The sequence below is a fragment of the Ursus maritimus genome, unplaced genomic scaffold (genome assembly GCF_017311325.1).
Source record: "Ursus maritimus isolate PB19 unplaced genomic scaffold, ASM1731132v1 scaffold_11, whole genome shotgun sequence".
NCBI classification, from domain to species: Eukaryota; Metazoa; Chordata; class Mammalia; order Carnivora; family Ursidae; genus Ursus; species Ursus maritimus.
Window position 1 is genome coordinate 31,010,976 of NW_024423453.1, and position 21,270 is coordinate 31,032,245.

Here is a 21,270-nt window from a genome sequence, read left to right on the forward strand (position 1 = left end):
AAAATAAATACAAAAAGAAACAAAAACTCTTCCCTCCCTCAAATTAAACATTTTACTGTAATTAAATAAATACAGGAGTGTGGTAGGTAGGAAAACAGTGCAAAATGACCTCTAATTCTGGGTGTTTTTCCGCTAATTATGGCTAATGTGAGTATCTTTGGATACTGTTGATCTCAGTGCCCTCAGCACCACCATCTTGTTTGGCTTGTCTAGGAAGAGCATTACAGTAATATCTGAGGTACAAAATCATCATAGGATCTTCTCAGTTGCCTTGTTTCTGTCAGTTCAGATCCATAAGAGCTGTGAATCATCCTGGAAACAGTGAAGCTTAAGTTTTTCAAATTTCTTGAAATATTTAAAGCACACACACACACACACACACACACACACACACACACCTCTCTATCTTATACACTGAAGTTTCTTCCCCAAAATTGGTTTTCATACCCTTTACCAGTCAAGTTTTATGTCTTTTTTTTTTTTTTAAGATTTTATTTATTTATTTGACAGAGAGACAGCGAGAGAGGGAACACAAGCAGGGGGAGTGGGAGAGGAAGAAGCAGGCTCCCAGCAGAGCAGGGATCCCGATGTGGGGCTTGATCCCAGGACCCTGGGATCATGAACTGAGGCAAAGGCAGATGCTTAATGACTGAACCATCCAGGTGCCCCCCTCTTGTACATTTATTTTTTTTTTTATTTTTTAAATTTTTTTTAAAGATTTTATTTATTTATTTGACAGAGATAGAGACAGCCAGCGAGAGAGGGAACACAAGCAGGTGGAGTGGGAGAGGAAGAAGCAGGCTCACAGCAGAGGAGCCTGATGTGGGGCTCGATCCCAGAACACCGGGATCACGCCCTGAGCCGAAGGCAGACGCTTAACCGCTGTGCCACCCAGGCGCCCCCCTCTTGTACATTTAAACATAAGCAGATATCCAGTGTTGTCCTGATTGGTTTGGTGATTCCAAAAAAATAACTCCTCAAGTTTGTGTAACAAAAAACTTTGTGGCTCAATAACAACTTTATTGAGGAATAATTTATAAAACATAACATTCGCCCATTTTAAGTATACAATTCACTGAGTTTGGTAAATTTGCTGAGTTATACAACCAACACCATAATCCAATTTTAGAACATTTTTATCACCCCACAAGATCCCTCATGCCAGTGTACAGTGAATCCCTATTCTTGTGGTTCCCTTATTTTTTTTTTTTTTTTAAGATTTTATTTGCTGAGAGAGAGAGAACAAGTAGGGGGAGCAGCAGAGGGAGAAGGAGAAGCAGGCTGCCTGCTGAGCAGGGAGCCCGATATGGGACTCGATCCCAGGACCCCAGGACCATGACTTGAGCCAAAGGCAGACACTTAACCGACTGAGCCACCCAGGCACCCCTGGTTCCCTTATTTTTAACCCCCTATTGGAAAACATCAGGTGTCCCTGTCGCTTTGGTTAGGGACAGTAAAAGCACAGGGAATTTTAATGTTAGAAATTTTGTATGGAATTTCTATTGAGTCTAGTGTTTTAAACATCCTGGAGTCAAAAGGAAAATAGATGTGCTTTGTGGAAACAATTCTTTCCCATCCTTTCTTGCAAGGATTTCAGAGTCTATGCCATGTAAGGCCGTGCCAGCTTCCTATAATTTGATGTCATCTCCTGGAGTTTCTTGATGTCTCCTCCTGGAGTTTCTTGATGTCTCATCAACTTAGCCATTACAGTCTCAGGACTTTAGGCAGGTCTTTCTCTGAGACCAATTTGCATTATAGACCAACAACCCAACTCTGAAGCAAGAAATTATAGTACTGGGGCGCCTGGGTGGCGCAGCGGTTGAGCGTCTGCCTTCGGCTCAGGGCGTGATCCCGGCGATCTGGGATCGAGCCCCACATCAGGCTCTTCTGCTATGAGCCTGTTTCTTCCTCTCCCACTCCCCCTGCTTGTGTTCCCTCTCTCGCTGGCTGTCTCTATCTCTGTTGAATAAATAAATAAAAATCTTTAAAAAATAAAAAAATAAAAAAATAAATAAATAAAAAAGAAATTATAGTACTTTACACTTGAGCAGTTTGTTCCAGACCAAGTAATCATTTGCATAGGCAGTACTGAAAAGCAGTTTGGGGATGCCTGGGTGGCTCAGTTGGTTAAGCTCAGGTCTTGATCTCATGGTCATGAGTTCAAGCCCTGCATTGGGCTCCATGCCCAGTGTGGAATCCACTTAAAAAGGCAAGCTGAAGGACTTATATGAATGGTAAATAGCTACAACATAATAGCCAAAAATACTAAAACAAAAATACCATGAAGATTAGATAGATGTCTTATTTTCATACTACCCAGATTATTAATCTCTACATTTTTTATTGTACATCCCTATCAGTGTGATGGGAGTAGGGGTGGGCGGGAGCACAGATTCTATTTATACATGACTATGTAAGATCTATAGATGTACTGTTGTTCCAGTGTATATACAAGCTAAATGTTGGATGAAATAAAGATTAAAAATACTACTTCAAATAATTACAAGATTACCATTCTCAGTTTGTCTTTTGGGAATCAGAAGCAAGTGGAATCCCTGTGCCCAACGAGGCCTTATTCTTCGCTTTTCTCACATATCCTGGTTAACAAAAATCTGTTTTATCATATCGAGATTAATCTGAAATCTTTCTTAAATTGGCCTTATGAAGTGATATTTCAATGTTGAAATGTCATTTTTTTTTTTTAAGATTTTATTTATTTGACAGAGAGAGCGAGCGAGCACATCAGCAGGGGGAGCCACAGAGGGAGAGAGAGAAGCAGTCTCTCCACTGAGCAGGGAACCAATGAGGGGCTTGATCTAAGGACCCTGGGATCATGACCTGAGCCGAAGGCAGTGGCTTAACCAACTGAGCCACCCAGGCGCCCTGAAATGTCATGGATCTTAACTGTTAATGTTTGCTTGATTTATGACTAATGTCCTAAAATAGAATTTACTTTTTTTCATATTAAGTGGTTATAATAGTCCAGCCACACTTTTATGTAGTCACTGTCTTCCCCCACTCCATTTATCTGAAATAAGTCAGTTTTGGGGTGCCTCAGTTGGTTCAGCATCTGCCTTTGGGTCAGGTCACCATCCCAGGGTCCTGGGATCAAATACCATATTGAAGGGGGGGGGGTCCCTGCTCAGTGGGGGGCCTGGTTCTCCCTCTCCCTCTGCCACTCCCCCTGATTGTGCTCTCTTGTGCGCGCACGCGCGCGCTCTCTCTCATAAAAAAAAAAGTCTTAAGGGCACCTGGGTGGCTCAGTTAAGCGGCTGCCTTCTGCTCGGGTCATGATCTCAGGGTCCTGGGATCGAGCCCTGCATTGGGCTCCCTGCTCAGTGGAGAGACTGCTCTTCTCCCTCTCCCACTGCTGCTCCCCCTGCTTGTTCTCTCTCTCTCTCTCTTTCTCTGCCTCTCTCTGTCAAATAGATAAGTAAAATTTAGAATTCTAAAAAAAAAAATCTTAAATATCACTTCTATTTCTTCTTAAATATCCTTTTGGAAGAGGAAATGAGATTCTGGTGGAAACAAAGTCTAATTTATAGCTTAATAGAGACCACTTGCAAACTATGTGATTTGGGCAAGTTATTTAAGCTCTGTGGGTACCTGGCTGACTCAGTCAGTAGAGCATGCAACTCTTGATCTCAGGGTCGTGAGTTCCAGCCCAACGCTGAGCAATGGAGGTTACTTGAAAAACAGTAAAAGCTCTCTGCACACTCCGTTTCCTCTTCGGTAAACTGGGAGGAAGGCGGTACTGCATCCTAGGATTGCTGTGAGAGTAAATACGCGCATGAGCACATGGCGAGCGCTATGAGAGCATTTGTTAAATAATTAAATAAATATATTTGGTGGAATCCAAATACACTTGAGGAGTGGTTTTAAATTCACGCTTTTTGGTTGTAAATATATCTATATATATGTTTATTTTTATTAAATACTGTTAACATTTTGAGGGTTAATTTGGCTACTGTCATGAGGATATTGAAAAACAAAAATGTTAAGCCTACCATTTAGAGTTCAAGTATTTTTTTTTTCTTTTACATTTTATTTATTTAAGAGAGAGAGCACGCGAGCCAGTGTAGGCGGGGGGTGGCGGGGGAGGAGGTGGAGTGGCAGACTAGCAGACGGAGAGGGACAAACAGACTCCATGATGAGCACAGCACCCAATGTGGGGCTTGATCTCACAACCCTGGGATCATGACCTGAGCCCAAATTAAGAGTCAGATGCTTAACTAACTGAGCCACCCAGGCGCCCCTCATATATTCTTTTTAATAAGAGAAGTTGCTGATAGTTCATTGAGGAAAGCAGAGATAATTCTTAGATTTGTAAATCAAGTAGAAAACAGCTTCATGTACTTTATCCTGTCTAATGTTTTCTCATTACTTTCATATTTGTGTTTCAGGGGTCTCTGGGGATAACTTGTTTTCCTATTCCCAAGGCATCTTTTGACAGTACTGTATCTCTTTACATTTGAGTTATTTTATTGATATTTGAGACAAACAGTAAATATACTGAATATTTTATTGAAATGCCTGCTTATTTCGAACAAACAAAAATATTTCTTATAAGGTTTTCCAGGTTTCTAGCAGTTTATTAGTGCAATTTCTGATTATTGTTTCTTTTAAAAATTTTTTTTTTATTTAAATTCAGTTTAGTTAGCATATAGTGTGAAATTGGTTTCAGGGGTAGAATTTAGTGATTCATCAGTTGCACATAACACCCAGTGCTCATCACATCAAGTGCCCTCCTTAATCCCCATCATTCAGTTATCTGATCCCCCAACCCTCATCCGCTCCAGCAACCCTCAGTTTGTTTCCCATAGTTAAGAGTCCTATATGGTTTGCCTCCCTCTGTTTTCATCTTTCTTTATTTTTCCTTCCCTTCTCTTTTGTTCATCTGTTTTGTTTATTAAATTCCACATTTGAGTGAAATTGTATGGTATTTGTCTTTCTCTGACTTATTTTGCTTAGCATAATACCCTCTAATTCCATCCCTGTCATTGCAAATGGCAAGATTTCATTCCTTTTGATGGGTAAATAATAGTCCATTGTGTATATATACCACATCTTAATCCATTCACCTGTCGATGGACGTCTCGGCTCTTTCCATAGTTTGGCTATTGTGGACATTGCTGCTGTAAACATTGGGGTGCAGGTGCCCCTTCAGATCACCAGTTTTTATCCTTTGGATAAATACCTAGTAGTACAATTGTTGGGTCTTAGGGTCTGATTATTGTATCTTAATGTGGAATTTAAAGGATGGTTCTGCAGTTTAAAATGAGATGCGTTGGTTGTGATTTCCCTACTGAGTGCTGTATTTATGTTTTATTTTTCTTTAACTGCAGGTTACCTTGTCTATGAATTTGACAAGTTTTGGTTTGAAGAAAAGCCAGAAAGCATTATGTATTTCAACATGTATAGAGAGAAGTTTCATGAAAAGATTAAAGGACTCTTACTGGATTGTAATGTATCACTTACTTTAAAAATATGAATCATCCGTAGTATCTTCTATTTCTACCACATTTTGCACACACAACAGAATTTATATGTTGTAATAGAAATTATCTGATCAACTACACTCGTTATATATAATTTCCTACGAAAATATTTCAGAAATTCTATTTAAGAAAGCTAGTGGACAATCAGTGTATGTTTACAGTCGTTTATACACTGTCCTCCAAAGGTACCTTATCCTTCCAAAGATCCCTTCTGTAGAGGCCTGGAAACTACAGTTTGGAACTTGGGACTTAGCCCATTTAGTGTAAAAGTATAAATCAGGTATTTGTATTAAATTGGTTGATTAAAATGTGTAAGAATCAGTTTTCATTTTTATGTGTTGTAACTATCAAGTCAGCTCTTTTCAGATTTTTCGTGTTTTCGTTTGGAAATGATTGTTTTTTATTTCCTTCCTCTTGTTTTCTTCCCAGGTTAATTCGCAGGAAGAGTAGTTCTTCGTGGCTTTCTTTGGTTGCATCTCAATCACATCCCTGATGTTGCGTCATTAGTGGCAGAAAGCGTAGATGTGTCAGGATAAAGAATCATGTCCTCTTCCTTTTTGGTTTCTCTGATTATTTAGCGTAATAGCTCATGAGAGAATGACAGTATTAGTGACTGGCTTTTTTGTTTTTCAGTACCACACTTGAAAATGTCGCAGTGGTATTTTAAAGCTGAAAGGCATTTTCTCATCTTCAGTATTTGCTTTTCGGTCCGTTTTTAGGAAAGAATGGCAGTTAGCGCTGGGCGTGAGGGCCTTTCCTGAGGCTTCTGTGCCGGGGAGTGTTTATGAAAAGAGAGATATTTGCTAAGAAAATCTTGACTGTATTCAAAGGACAGTGGCTATTTCCATAAAACTGTCTTTGAACTGAAACAAAAGGAAAACCTAAAGGTTTTTAAAAATACCCGTTAAACGTTGTTGGTTGATTTTACTGTTCCCTGTTGCTTCTTTTTGCTTTGCCTCCATCTGTTTCTAGATAACGGTGCACGGACTTCACGGTCCGTGGGATTCTACAGTAGCCTGAGGACGGTGACTGTGCACTTTGTGTAGCTTTATTCTCCTCACATCTCAGGAGGGCATCAAGTGCTGTCAAGGATTATATGGTGATGAGGTTCTAACGGGAGTAATTTCTTCCTTGTGTGTTTTAGACATTTGTACTCCTAGCAAAACTAAGAGTTTAAAGATAGGTTTGTCTGATTACTAAGTTCTTAAGTCCTACAGAAACCAGCCTGTTAAAGACCTCATTTAACACGATGAGAGGTAGCACATCCTTTAACGTGGTGTATATCACCGTGGTGTATTTAAGGACTGACTCCTGTGGTAGAGCAAGACTGGTGACGTGCGTATTTGTTCATGTCTATTGACAGACCTCTCTCTGCAAACTTGCCAAAGAGAAGAGCGATACAGAAATCCGAGTGGAAGATCACAGATGCAGTGTCGTATAGCACGTACACTGAAAGCACAGCATTAAAACTATTATTTTCTCAACAGGACAAAACTTTTAAAAACAGGGTTATTTTATTATAATCATGGTGGTTTAGCATCTCAATATCACAGGAATTTAAAAATTGGTTTCTTGTAAGAGACTTCTCAACTTTGGGATTATCTTTTTTTTTTTTTTTAATGTTTTCATTGCTTTATTATCCAGTTCTAGAGTTCTGGGAGATGTAGCAAAATCCTGGTAAGGATCAGGTGCTAACCATTAAAGTTCATTTTATATACTAAGTGTTTACTCTTACATGGAAAGCAATTCTGTTAGTTTAGTTTCCACGCTGAAAATACTTACCTTTATATTTTAGTCTTTCAATAGCTGAGGTCTTGAGCTGATTTAAACCTTTGTCAATATGCTTAATAAAGAATGATCCAACTATGGAAGGGGAAACTTTTTAAATAAGTTTTTCCCCTTCTAGGGAGGAAAAAAACTTTAATGTTTTAAGAATGTCATTAGAAAGTTTGGTCGATAATATGTTCTTTAAATCATCTCTGTTTGTACAATATAGATGTTGTCCTCTTTTTGCTTAAAATAATCAGTAACCATTTCAGAAGTTCTGTAGTGAATTGGTCTAAAAGCTACCAATAAATTCTAACGTTTGATAGTCTGGAAGCCAAGCTAAGTATCCCCACTTGTAAATTAGATTGTAACATAGTGACATACATGAAAAGAAAAACATATCTACCTTCCTACTTTTCCTTGCTTTCAACCTATGTGTGTTAGAATTTTACATAGTCTTAAAATCCATATTTAGAATCTTACCCGTTTCTATAATAATGAATGAAATACCAAAGTAGTGATAGAACTGAAGTAGCGGGAAAATTATGTTTGCTTTAGCATCAGAAAAGTGAATCGATGTTGAAACGAGTTATTGTATGTGCCAGATCGAAGAGAGTGTGCCAGTGACAAGAATAGTGTAGACAGGCAATTACACTGGTTGTAGTTCAAATATGTTCTGAAAGACAATCTTTAAGGAAATAGGAGAAATCAGGGGATATCGGTATATCAGTGAACCTAGATAGACCAGCCTCTCTCTGTATATAAATACGGTGGTATAGTTAGATACAAAATCAGTGTCTTACTGGCACCATTTTAGAAAACAAGATCTTTTTCTCGAAAATGCCCATCCTTGTTTGTTTTTTTCTATTTTAACAACCATTTGGATTTGTATGTATTTTTCTATGTGAAAAATATATGTAGTCTTCATTTTTATTCCAGTATTAATAATTGTTTATGTACTGTTTCTCCCCTTTGCATTCAGTGAAATTGAACTTGGTCAAAGATTTGCTCAAAGGAGCAGCATTACATGAGTGAAAAGTGGAATGCTCGTTGCCAGAGCAGGAGAGATCACACACTATCATGGCACAGAAGAGAAGAGATTTGGCTGGCAGGGCAGTAGTGTTTGTTTATTATCCTCCTTGAGTTAATGCTGGGGACCAGCAGCTATTTTCTCAGGATAAATGGTCCACCCAAGTTCTCAATGAACAAGTCTGGGGAGGCTTACTTTCCATTGTCACATTTATGAACCTCTCCACGCAAGCAGGTTGTTAACGAAGATTAATGAACTTACTAAACATCTGAGAGAAGTCATGAGTGAGCTTGTTTTATTTCGTTTTGTTTTCTGGCTTCAGCTTTTGACAAGAAAAAATTTAAATGTAGTTCAAGTAACACCCAACTATTATAGGGCGATTCTTTTTTTTTTTTTTTAATTATAGGACAGTTCTGTGTTTCTGTTAATGTATTAAAAAAAATAAGCAATGGCTTTCCCTGGGGGAAAAGTGCTGGTTGGCAACTTAAAGAAATAGATTTTTGTCTACTTTGGATACAACAATTAACTTCTTATGTAAAAGCAATAGTTGAAACGTGATGCCATTTTGTTCGGAATGTTGTGAACAAATAAAAAATGTGTCAAAATTGTTATAAGCCTTTCTGCTAATCCTTCCGTCTCTTCCCTTCCTCCCGATCCCGTATTTAAGTCATTTATGTTCATAAAATAATGCCTTCCTTATTTAATCCTTTAATCATGATCCCATAGAGTAAATGAGAATACACAGAAAATGTTTGACTTTAACTCATCCACTAATTACCTATTTAAGATGATATTGGGCAACAACAATTGGTTATGAGACCAGAAAAGTAGATACCACTCCCAACCCTCATTCTTACAAAGAATAGGAATAATTCACGCTGCACTGCAGTATGTTTTACTTAACTTTGAAAGGTAGCTTAGATGCATTTTTATATTAATACATAGCTTCCTTATTCTGTTTATGTACAGCTGCAGAGCATTCCTGTGTGTGTGTGTGTGTGTGTGTGTGTGTGTGTGTGTGTGTCTGTATTTTGAACTAAACAAAAATACTACATATGTCACTGGTTGGATAGAGCAAAACCAAGTACTTATTAAAGTCAGTACTAATTATAGCTTTAAATGTATGTATTAGAAAAAAGAATGGCTAAAAATTAAAGACAAAACAGTCATCTCAAGGAGTTTGGCAAAGAACAAAATAAACCTAAAGAAAATAAAGAAGGAAATACTAAAGGCAAGAGCCCAGATGCATGGAATAGAAATGCATACCATAGAATCAACAAAAGTAAAAAGTTGTTGCTTGGAAAAGACTAGTAATACTGATAAACCTTGGTGACATAAATTAAGAATAAGGAAGAAAGCAAATAATGATATATCAAGAATTAAATATGAAACGTCACTACAGTTCCTGCAAACAGTGAAAAGAAAATATATTAAGGATAACCTCAAAAATTTGAAAATTTAGATCAAATATAAACATTTCTAGAAAAATATGCTTACCAAAACAAAAGTGTACAAATAGGGAAGCAAAAAGTCTGAGCACTGTTAAGGGAATCAGCAATTAAAAATCTTTCCATTAAAACCCTACAGTTGTACGGTGTGGCTTACACTGACTGGTGAGTTAACACATTTAAGAATAAAATAATGACAGTTTTCACAATCTTTTCTACATAATGAAGGGTGGACACCCTGTAATTCGTGAAACTGTCATAATCTTGATGACTCAAAACCAACCAGAACAGAATGAAAAAGAGTAATTATATGCCAGTGTCATTTTAGATGCTGTAATGCCAAATAAAATAGAAGCATACTGAAATCCAGAAATAAATATATTTAATCAATAATGAACTACATTTAGATACACTGTTTCAATGTGTCACCAATTATAGCTCAGTTGGGTTCATTCCCAGGATAAAATTAATGAAATTTACCACACTAACGTTTGAAAATCACATAATCTTTAAAGTTGCAGAAAAGGCATTTGATAAAAATTCAACATCCATTCATGTTAAAAAACTTAGCAAATGAGAAATAGGGGTTCCCTTAATTTTACAAAATGTATTTATAAAATAATAGAAAATATATTTAATGGTAAAACATCGGGATCAGAATTAAGAAAGGATGTCACCACTTGTCTCCGTCTGTTTTTGCCACAGTAACAATGTGTAACAACCAATCACACAAAAATCTTAGTGGCGTACAAAAAAAGCATTCCCTCCTCACACATGCGTAGGCTAAGCAGGTAGCTTTGCTGCTCACAGCTGGATTCAGCTGGCCTTAAATTCAGGTCATGGGTTCAGTTCCTGTCAGCTGCGACAGGAACCTGTGATCTACTCATCTGGGACCTACGGGCTACCTGAGGGATGCTCTTTCATTGGCAGCAGAAGCACAGGAGCACGCCCAATGGCTCACAGATATTTCAAGCCTTTGCTCACATCATGTCCACTCACGTTCCCTTGGTCGGGTAGCAAGTCACACGGTCAAGTCCAACATCAATGGAACAGGAAATGTACCTATTAGGGCTAAGGAGTGAACATTTGATGAATAATCCAAATTGTCACAGCACATCTATTCAAAGTCAAAGTCGTGCCAGGGTCCTACGTCGTGCAGTAAAACAAGTGGATGGAAAGAAAGTTATTCATAAAAGATACAAATGCGTACATAGAAAATCCAAGGGAATTGATCTGATATCAAGGGTAGAGGAGGAATTTTTGATCAGTTATCAAGGGTGATCATTTATCAAGGGTGAAGGATTCTGGCTAAACCTATTTAGCCTGATTCTTGTTAAACTGGGCCTTTGAAGACATGCCTAAGAAAGGATTTAATAGAAAAAAACCAGCTCAGAGGAGCCTAACTACAGTTTGATCAAGGGGGAGCATCTTTTCACTACTGCCTATTGCCTGACAGCAAAGAAAGAAACTTTTATGTTTTCTTCCATATTCTTGATAGAAACATGCTACTCTACGGTTGTGGTTTGTCTTAGTTTGGATTCCCCCAGAATCAGACCTTGAGATAAGGATTTGTCATTCATTAGGGAGGTGATCTCAGGAAACACTGGTAAGGGAGTGAGGGAATTGAAGTCATCCCATAAAGGGTTTTGTATTAAGCAAAATAACACTGTGTAACTGGATTTTGAGTCCTTGGGTGATGGTGAGCGGACTAAAGTATTTATACACAAACTCTCATTAGTCACTGGGCAGGGGCTGCTCCCAGGGGTGTGTTATTTTCCGTTCGTCTAGTGTGCCATGCGCAGGCGCACACAGATGGCTCTGTGGGCCGGAAGAAGACCCTATAGAGATGCTGACACAACCGGAAGTCAGGCCGGCACGCGCTGGAGTGGTGAGATCAGAGTGACAGGTGAGGGTTACTGCAGGCATCGGCTGCAAGACCATTATACAGGTAACAACAGGGGAAATCAACGCTAGGGAAACCTCATAAAGTCGGGAAAAAACACAACGGTAGGTAGAATGTGGAGCTGCTGAAAACAAATAGAATGCTGCCCGACAGCCGGGGGTCTTCCTGGGCCTCCCGCCATTCTTTGTTTTTGGCTTAAAACAAGCCTGGGCTTTGTCATATACCTCTTTTTTAATCTCTTGTTTATTCTTTTCCTAATTTTTCTGCGTTTGGTTTGTAGGCATGAGAAAAAGGTTACTGCCCGTGTTAATGATGAATTTAGCTTGGCTGGGAAGATGCCATGAAGATTAGTTTTTATCTCACTAGGCAGCTCAGACTGTTCTTCTGCCTAACCAAAGGTACCTTCTGGCTCAAAACTTCTGTAATTCTGGGATAGATATCACAATTCTAATAACGATACGCCCTGATTATAGTGTCTTAGATTAGAAGTTGTGATAAATGCCATAAAATATAGACTCCCCAAATTAAAAATCTGTACCAATTACATTTAAAGTAAGTTTATGCCTATTGATTCCAAAGAACTTCACTTGCTATTGGGCAGTTTTGTAATCTGGGTGAACTGCAAGTTTTACATTCAAATATAGATCCAAAATGGCGAACCTTCAAAGGTATTAGCAGTACTTTATTGAATATATTAACTGACAACTGGGTTAATAAATTAAAAGGAAACAGCATTTTCCTTGATAACTGTTCATTTCTATTTATAAAGATAAAACGCACCACTCAGTTTTTCTCTCCTGTTAACATGAATTATAATTAAAACATGTTAAATTTCTTCATATTCAATCGTAAGACTCACACCCTCTCAAAACAGCCAATCGAATGGAGTCACTTATTTGCACATGGCATGCACCAGGGTGCACACTGAGCATTTTGTTTTCTCCTTCCTAAAACACTGAGAATAAAAGTCACAAGAAATAAATATTAACTTTTCTTCAAAAAGTCCAAAACTCACTCTCTCAGAATTCCTTTATCGTTTTAGGGTGAAATCAAGGGAAGAGGCGTTTTGTTTTCGTTTTTGATTTTAGTTATCCGGTCAGCAAAGATTCCCACGGGTGTGTTACCGCCTTTTCCTGAAGAATGATTATGTGGCACAGTCCACGGTCGGCCCTGACTTCATCAGTTCTCGCTTCAGCTGTTCGAAGCACACAAACATAATGACGTTCCAGGATCCGAGTCGCAAGAAGGAAGGTACAAATCTAGAAAAGGGCATGTCACCATTCTCTGAGTTCGTTAGAATCCTTAGAGCTATTATCGCACAGACAGCTTCCCTCTTCTCAAATAAATGCACTTAAAAGTACCTACTCCTCACCGTCCCAGGGATGGCTAAGATAATGTTTCATCTAGCTGTCTAATACTGCTTCAGAACAACAATGATCACGTCTATCCAAATACATAAACGGCCTTCATTCCCACCACACCAAAGCACGTGTCCTTTCTGAAGGGGCATTTCCCAATAACTCTCCTTTTTTGAGGAGTGGGGAAATTTTTGCTTTCTTTTGCCCTGCTTTCTGAATGGGAGGTAGGAAACTGTTGAAAGAGGAAGTGGAGAAAGCAAAGAAAAATCGGTGAGTAAGTGGACCGTTTTCCAAAGTGAAGAAATTAGTGCTGTCCAGATGTTGGCAGTTCTTGGCTTCAGGTTGTCAAGGAGCTAAGTGCTTTTTTTTCTTTTAGTTTTTTGGGTTTTTGGTGGGTTTTTTTCATTTTTTTAAGATTTTATTTATTCATTTGAGAGAGCTTGAGAGCTAGAGAGAGATTGAGAGAACGAGTAGGGGGAGGGGCAGAGGGAGAAGCAGGCTCCCTGCTGAGCAAGGAGTCAAACGTGGGACTTGATTCCAGGACCCTGGGATCAGGACCTGAGCCATAGGCAGACGCTTAACCAACTGGGCCACCCAGGCACCCTTTATCATTGTTTTTTGTTGTTGTGCAGACCAAATGATTGATTTTGAATGCATGTTTGTAGCGAAACATTCCAGGGGGGGAAAGATGTCATCAGTTAAATCTGCCTTGGATAGATTTTTTTAAAGAGATCTGGCCTATAAAAATCATGAACCAAAGGTTTTGGTTTGTTTGTTTGTTTGGTTTTTTTAGGTCTCAACATATTTCTCCTGACTCCTGGATGTGTGTGTGTGTGTATGTGTGTGTGTGTGTGTGTGTGTGTGTATCTTAATTGCGGTACGATGTTCATAAGTTAACCCTTTTAACCATTTTAAGTGTATAATTCAGTAGTATTAAGTACATTCACATTGTGAGCAACCATCACCACTACCCATCTCCAGAAACTTTGGTCATCCCTAACTGAAACTGTGCCTATTGAACAATTATTCCTGGGCACCTGGGTGGCTCAGTCAGTTAAGGGTCTGCCTTTGGCTCAGGTCATGATCTCAGGGTCCTGGAATCAAGCCTGGTGTCAGGCTCCCTGCTCGGCGGGAAGTCTGCTTCTCCCTCTCCCTCTGCCCCTCCCACTCATGCTCTTGCTCTCTAATAAATGAATAAAATCTAAAAAAAACACAAAAAAACAATAATTCCCTACCCTCTACCCCCCTCTCAGCCTCTGTAACCACCATTCCACCTCTGTCTCTATGAATCTGACTGCTCTAGATACCTCACATAAGTGAAATCGTACAGTATTTGTCCTGTGTCTGGCCCATTTTATTCAGCATAATGTTTTCAGGGTTCATCCTTGTTGCAGCATATATCCCCAAAAGGTTTCAAGTTTGAAAAAAAAATAAAAGTATTGTTAAGCAGTTAATGGTTAATAACTGAGATATCCATTCTAAATGAATTTTATAATATATTTCATTTGAATTAATGTATCATTAGTGTTGATTATGGTGAATCGAAAACCTTGTGTATGGTGCATTTATGCTTATTTTATAAAGTCTGAGGCATTGCCTTACAATTTTAAAGGGTTAGTGAAGTTGCTATATTATCACCAGTTTAATCCTTATGCTGTGTATCCATACGTTAGTTCCTACTGTATTTTCTTAGGAAGGTGGTATCCAGTGTAATACTGCTTAATGGGAAATGTGGTCTACTACATAATACTAGCGTCAAGGTGAGTATAATAATTATCTAAACCACATCATTTTCTGCATGACTTTCCTAGGTCAGTGGCAATGATTTTTCTCGAGTTTCACTTTAATACAATCTAAAAATCTGAGTTCATCAAATTAAAATAGTGAAAATTCTAGCAATCACACTACTGGATATTTACCCAAAGAATACAAGAACACTAATTCAAAAGGATACATGCATCCCTATGTTTATAGCAGCATTATTTACAATAGCCAAGATATGGAAACAGCCCAAGTGTCCGCTGACTGATGAAGATACACACACACACACACACACACACACACACACACACATGGAGGAATAGTATTTAGCCATAAAAAGAATGAAATCTTGCCATTTGCAGTGATGCAGATGGAGCTAGAGAGTATTATGCTAAACAAATTAAATCAGAGAAGACAAGTACCATATGATTTCACTCATATGTGGGATTTAAGAAATAAATAAGCAAAGGGAAAAAATAAGAGAGAGAAACAAATCAAGAAACAGACTCTTAACTATAGAGAATAAACGGATGGTTACCAGAGGGGAGGTGGGCAGGGAGATGGGTTAAATAGTTGATGAAGAGTAAGGAGTGCACTTGTGATGAGCAGGGGGTGATGTGTGGAAGTGCTGAATCACTGTATTGCACACCTGAAACAGAACACTAACTGGAATTAACTAACCGGAATTAAAATAAAAACTTAAAATTAAAAAAGTCTTTTAATAGTGAAAATCACATCTTGTTTTCTTGTAGCCCTCTATTATGCTTTCCCTCCACTTTACAGTTCTCTAGCCCTGATCAGGCAAAATCCTGTCCATATTCCCAAGAGATTGGGACCAAGGGAAAGGTCACTGAATTTAAGTGAGCCTCTGATCAAGGCTGAGAACATTTTAAGATCACAGTTTTTCACTTTCTGGCCCAGTGGAATTGGCAGATTGGAGATAGTTATGGCAAGGAAAAATAGACACTAAGCATCTGGCATAGACTAAGGTCAACTATTTGGATAAGACAGCATCCCAAAGCACACAGATAGCAGGAACACAGCATTATAGACAGAGAAGACCATATCCTACCCTTTGAAAAAAGCCAACGGTCCTTCCTTAGTGAGCATTGTCATGGCGCAGTTGGGCACACTCGTGTACTGTCCTGGGGGAGAATTAACAAATCGGGTTTTTACCACATCCACTGGCGAGGACAGGACTGTTGTGCAAAATCCGGCACTGAGAGCTGACACGAAGTGGCAGGGTAAGTCGTCTAAAATGGATCAATGAAACAAGTCAGCAGCAGACTTTTGGAAGAAGCTTCTAGTTTTTAGTTATCTATCAGATCCTTGGAAACTTGATGGTATCAGGAGACCAACGTGGATGTCTTATAAATAAATAAAATTATAATCAGGAAGGTTTTACTTACCCTTATCAAAAAAGATGACAAAGAGTACATGGCACAGTGGATTATAAGTGTTTTAGGAAAATACCCCGTGAGTCTGCTCTGTGCGCCCTTCGGGAATGGGTTAATGCCTGAGACATAGGCATCTAATAGTTTTTCATTGAATTGAAGTCCTTGCCCAGGGAAAATTTCAATGTCTCTAGAACCTGTTAGACTATCTTAGGAACCTGTCCAATGGTACTACTTTTTGGAGGAAAACACTGATGAGCTCCTTATGTAACCAGCTCATTTGGATATAGTGTGGGATGGGCCCACCTCCTGAGTTCTGCTGTATAAAGAAGCAGCTTCTAACTGAAGTCCCGGATAGTAGTATTAAGTGAGACTAATGCTGATGTAAGAATATAGTTACACTTTCTTTTTCTTGCAAAAAAAATTGTTGCAGCAAAGCTTCTAAAACTTAGTGTTTTGGGGTTTTGTTTTTCGCTTCAAAGTTCTGTCTAGTGTTCACGATTACTTAACTTTTTAACTGTTATAAATAAGGGATTCAGTACAACGTGGCTAGCGAAGCTCCAGGATGAAAATGTAAATGTGCAGACCCACGGGTTACATATCTAAGAGGAAGTTACCTGCTAGGAGTTTGTTTTTCACAAGGGCCGCCTTCATTAGGTCATAGGTGACTAGCTCTGTACAATTGATGATGACATTTCTTGTCAGATTGGGAGTAGTCCCTAGAAAAAAGAAAATGTACAATAGCTCCATTATATGATAAGGTGCTAACAGGATATATATGTTTTAATAATTATCAAATTCGCCTTGAAGTCACTTACCCTTCCAAAGGCCTGTCAGGCCTTCGGTCGTTGCTATGATCCTGTAAGCGTGGTAAGTCCCGGTGTAGCGAGGTTTGAGGCCGTGCAGATGACTCTGCGCTTGAAGTCGGACCTTCACGACCTCCGTGGGTTGCCCGATGAACACCGCCACTCCTCCAGTCGTCAGACCAGCTGCGATCTTGCTTCCTAAACTAGCTGTTGCTATCCAGAGAGAAAAGATATTTGTCAAGCAAAAAGGAAAAGAAGAGGGGAAAAAAAAATGAAGACCCAGAGTGCTACTCTATGTCACTTTAATTTTCGTATTACTGTATCTTTCTATCTTTTCTGTTTCCCTCAAGCTCGTGCATGTGCTGACCAGGTACTGAGTCTGCGCTGAATCACCTTAGGGCTAGCAACGTCCAAGTTGACTGGAACTAAAAATAAATAAATAAAGACTTTCAAGGACAAAGAAGACACAAATGCCTATTTAAACAGTGCTTAGTTCTCTCCTATATTTAGCTCTCTTTTTCAGTATTTTCCAACTGGGAGGAGGTACCAGTCACCAAGGATGCTTAGACTTCCTCTCGTCAATGGTAATATTCATTAGTGGATTTAGGGGTCTTAGGAAAGTCCCAAGTGGGCAAACTGCCCCCACATGGGATGCCAAGTGGTATTAGGCTACAACCCATTACAAAGGGAACAAAAATAAAAAGAAAGAAGCGAAGCAAGTATTTTTTGATTTGAAAATTTGAAAAATAAGCTTAGGTTTCTCAAGACAGATTTATTTAATAAACTATAAATAGTCTTGGAGCTTCCCTCCACTGTGCTCATTCCTAACATTAAGGTACGGATCAAGCACATTTTACTCATCAAGGACTTTCTCAGTCTGTTTCCTAGTCTGTAAAACAGAGATAATAATATCTATCTCATAGAGTTATTGTGTGAGTTAAAATAATATTAACATAGCACATAATATACTGTCCTGCATACAGAAAGTAAGTTATTTTCATAACCATATGATTGTACTCTTTTCTCCTCATACTTGTCCAGGAGCTGAGCATATAATAGATAACCATCTTTTAATTGGCAAGGTCACGTGATTACAATTCCCTTCACTTTGGGCCCGCATTTATAATCTTATTTCGATGCATTCATCCTGTCCTCCAGTCCCCTTCTCATTTCCCTGTCAAGCCCTTTGAGAGAGAGGCTATATTTTCTGGCTTCATTTCTCACGGCCCTCCTCAGAGTTCCTCTTCAATCCTCCACAATCCAGCTTCCATCTCCACCACTCCCCTGTGATGTTTTGGCGAAGGAGACCCACGGGCTCCTGTTGTTAGGCACACCCATCACCTTTCAGTCCTTTCCACACTAGATCGCTCCATCCTACCGATGGTTCGTCCTGTAACTCCCTGGAGTCTGGCCCAGATATTTCTCCTAAGCTCATGTGTTGACTGGATGTTACTTGTTGACACATCTTCAAGTAATGTCTTACCTTCCCCCTAAGACAGTTTCCATATTCCTTCCCTCCTTGAGTGGTACCTTTAGCCAGAACCTCAGAGGCCATCCTCCATCCCAGCCTTTCCCTTACGCCTTACTGCCAGCTGCCTACCAAGTTCAGTTAGTTCACTTCCTAAATCTTTCTGATCCCTCTTCTCCTTCCCTATTGCCATTGTTGTAGCCTACCCTGATCGTTTCTTACTTTCTAACTTACCCCTTCTTGCCTTTTTCCTATACATCTAGATACTGCTGCCAAAGTGATCTTTCAAAAATATAAGTGGTTTATGGCACTTTCCTGCTTAACATTTTTCAATGACTTCCCATCACTGTAAGGACAAAATCTAAACTTCTTAGCATGGTCTGCAAGGTTCCTTGTGACCTGGTTCCCTCCCTGCCAACATGTCCTCCCTCTCTGCCCTGTGTGTTCTTGCCACTCCTCTCTGAGCCTTCGTACATGACCTTCACTCTACTTGAAAGGCTTTTCCTTGCCACTTCACCTTACTACACCTATCGGTCCTTCAAGATTCTATTCAGACATTAGTTCTTCAGGAAAATCTTGCCCAACCATGCCCCCAAGGCTAGGTAAAATATTCCTCTTCCATGTGCCCAACATCCTGTAATTACTTCTCACAGAGCATGTGTCATAGTACATACTCATCTATTAACCTATTTACAGCTCATAGCTCTTGCCTAGACAGACATCTATAATCTATGCATCTAACACAGTTTCTGGCACATGGCAGCTCAATAAAGCTAAGGAAATGCATGGACTAGGCATAACATACAATACTGCCAAAATATGTCCTATTAATTTAGTATATAAAGTACTCAACAATTGGTTAGAACAATCAACTGTGAAGAAACTACCAGAACGCACAGCTTTACGTCCTTTGTGATTCTTCTCTTGCTACATCTACAGATAGGACAATGCAGTATTGATCTCAGAGCATCTAGACTTTACTTTGAAACTGTGTAGAATAAACTCATTATATGTTTGTATAGCTAATATTTATAACTTGTCCCATAAAGCTAGGTAATCCCAAGTCCACTTTTTCTTTTTTTTCTTTTTAAGAAAAGCAGACTGCTACATGCAGCACCTCATCGGATGTGTCTGGAGCCTTGGAAGCTTGACTACCTTACATTCTTCTGCAAATGGACCTTGAGAGCTTGTTTGGACATTCTAGCAGGGGAGCTCAGCTACTCCTATACCCTTGACCAAAGAACGATCTTCCTCTATCGGGGAAGGTCATTGTCCTTGACCATTTGGGGAAATTCGAGTTAAACATTATTCTGCAGCTCATCCACCTTCTCCAGATTGATGTCCAAATTAGGCCCAAAACTTCCATGACTGACCAGGTGATTTTTATAAGTATAAATCTGCATCTGAAAAATCGATTTTGCACATTTCCTTTTCTTTCTCTGAACAATGAATACGAAGCTAATATTGGAAGTCTGCTTGCAAATTTGTTAGGAAGACCACTATCCTGCATGTAACATTGCTTGAACAGCAGAGCTGAGCCCAGCACATGTCTCTATCTGCCCCTCCCAGGAATGCTCATTGCTTACTTTCTTTCCCTGTGCTGAAGAACTCCTGCACGGTGTCATAGAGGCCAATCCTAAGAGAGGCAAAGCTTATTTGTCTCTGGAGACCAGCAGGCAGTCCACTATAGAGTTTCATTGGTCCTTCTGTTTTTGCCAGAGTGGTGATTGTTCCCAGGACACCTTTATACCTAATGGCTTTGGAGGTCTGGCATTCACCTTGAATCTGGAAATGAGAAAGGTACGGGTCAGAGGGAAATGAAAATTGAGTAAGGAGGTCCTACTTGGTGAGGAAAAAACAAAGACTGGCAACAGGCTGTCCTCTGTGGAGAAACCTTAAGCCAAGATTTTTCTCACTGTTTTCAGTTCCTTTTCCCTTCTCAGCATCTTCTCTCTCTCTCTCTCTCTCTAGAGAGAGAGAGAGAGAGAGATTGAGCTACAAGGTGCATTTTGAACATTCCAACCCTCCCTGTATAAATCCTCCAGAACCCCTAAGCAGTAGATGGGAAGGTGCCCCTACCAAATTAAGGAAGGCAAAGAACCTGACTTGTAAACTCCGGAGAGGCTGGTAGTCTTAGCTCCTAGAACATTTAGTGCACCCTAACTTTGGGGGCTCAGGCAGTAGTCATGGTCAACCTATCTTCCGTGGCTTCTTGCGGTTCTTCTGTTAATCTCAGAAGCTCCAGTTTCCCACCCGAATGAATCCAGGTCTGTGCCAAGCCCACACCGTTAAGGGGGCCACCCGCCCTACCTGAGGATTACACCAAAGCCGTTATCAAAAGGGCGCACAGAATAGGTGTCCCCTCTCTGCCCTGAGACACCTCCCCATCATCTCGCTCGCTACCTGGAGCCGGACTTTGGCGGTGTCCAGCGGGAAGGTGATCACATCCGCCGCACAGGCCGCCACGCCGGCTGAGAAGATCTTGACCGTCATCGTCGGGCGCACGTCGGAGGCTGTCGGGCCCACCATCTTCGCTCCAAGGCGGAGCGACGAGCGGGCGCAAGGACGGAAGGACTCGGGCCCCCACAAGGTGGGATTTCTCTCTGCCTTTCCACTCCTGTCCCGCCGGGACAAGCACACCGGCTCGCTGCCTTCGGGGGAGCGCAGCAGAGGGGCCGAGCCGGGCGCGAGTGCCAGGAGGAGCCGGGGCGCAAAGGCTGCCAGCACCTGCGCGCCCTGCCGGCGCGGGGGCACTTATGTAGCGGGCCATTCCGGGGCGGCCGCTCGCCAGGTCTCGGCGGACCCGCGCGTGGGAGCTGGAGGGGGCGTGCCCCGGG

General features: G+C 40.2%; 2 protein-coding genes across 4 annotated transcripts in view; one reads left to right on the top strand and one right to left on the bottom strand.

Annotated features, from left to right (window-relative positions):
• Window positions 1-8,903, top strand: part of ELMOD2 (ELMO domain containing 2) — a 32,679-nt gene extending 23,776 nt beyond the window's left edge. For all 3 annotated transcript variants that reach the window (XM_040626329.1, XM_040626330.1, XM_040626331.1), the window contains exon 9: window positions 5,346-8,903. In XM_040626329.1, coding sequence (XP_040482263.1) covers window positions 5,346-5,491 — 146 coding nt within the window. In that variant the 3' untranslated portion in view covers window positions 5,492-8,903. The remainder of the gene's footprint in view (window positions 1-5,345) is intronic.
• A 3,887-nt stretch (window positions 8,904-12,790) lies between these two features.
• Window positions 12,791-20,962, bottom strand: UCP1 (uncoupling protein 1). The gene is made up of 6 exons (XM_008685422.2): window positions 20,837-20,962; window positions 20,020-20,218; window positions 16,978-17,178; window positions 16,777-16,878; window positions 15,838-16,018; window positions 12,791-12,905 (listed from the first exon to the last, which is right to left on the bottom strand). Exons 1-6 carry the CDS (start codon window positions 20,960-20,962, stop codon window positions 12,791-12,793), a joined length of 924 nt encoding a protein of 307 aa, XP_008683644.2.
• Between the last annotated feature and the right edge of the window lie 308 nt (window positions 20,963-21,270).

What these genes read in the sequence shown, in the direction of transcription:
- UCP1 (XM_008685422.2), bottom strand. Translation starts at nt 20,962, where the DNA reads ATGGTGGGCCCGACAGCCTCCGACGTGCGCCCGACGATGACGGTCAAG. An exon ending in CCGCCAAAGTCCGGCTCCAG is followed by an intron (nt 20,219 to 20,836) that starts GTAGCGAGCGAG and finishes TCTCATTTCCAG; the next exon opens with ATTCAAGGTGAATGCCAGAC. An exon ending in CCGTTGGCTTTTTTCAAAGG is followed by an intron (nt 12,906 to 15,837) that starts GTAGGATATGGT and finishes GCCCTTTTCTAG; the next exon opens with ATTTGTACCTTCCTTCTTGC.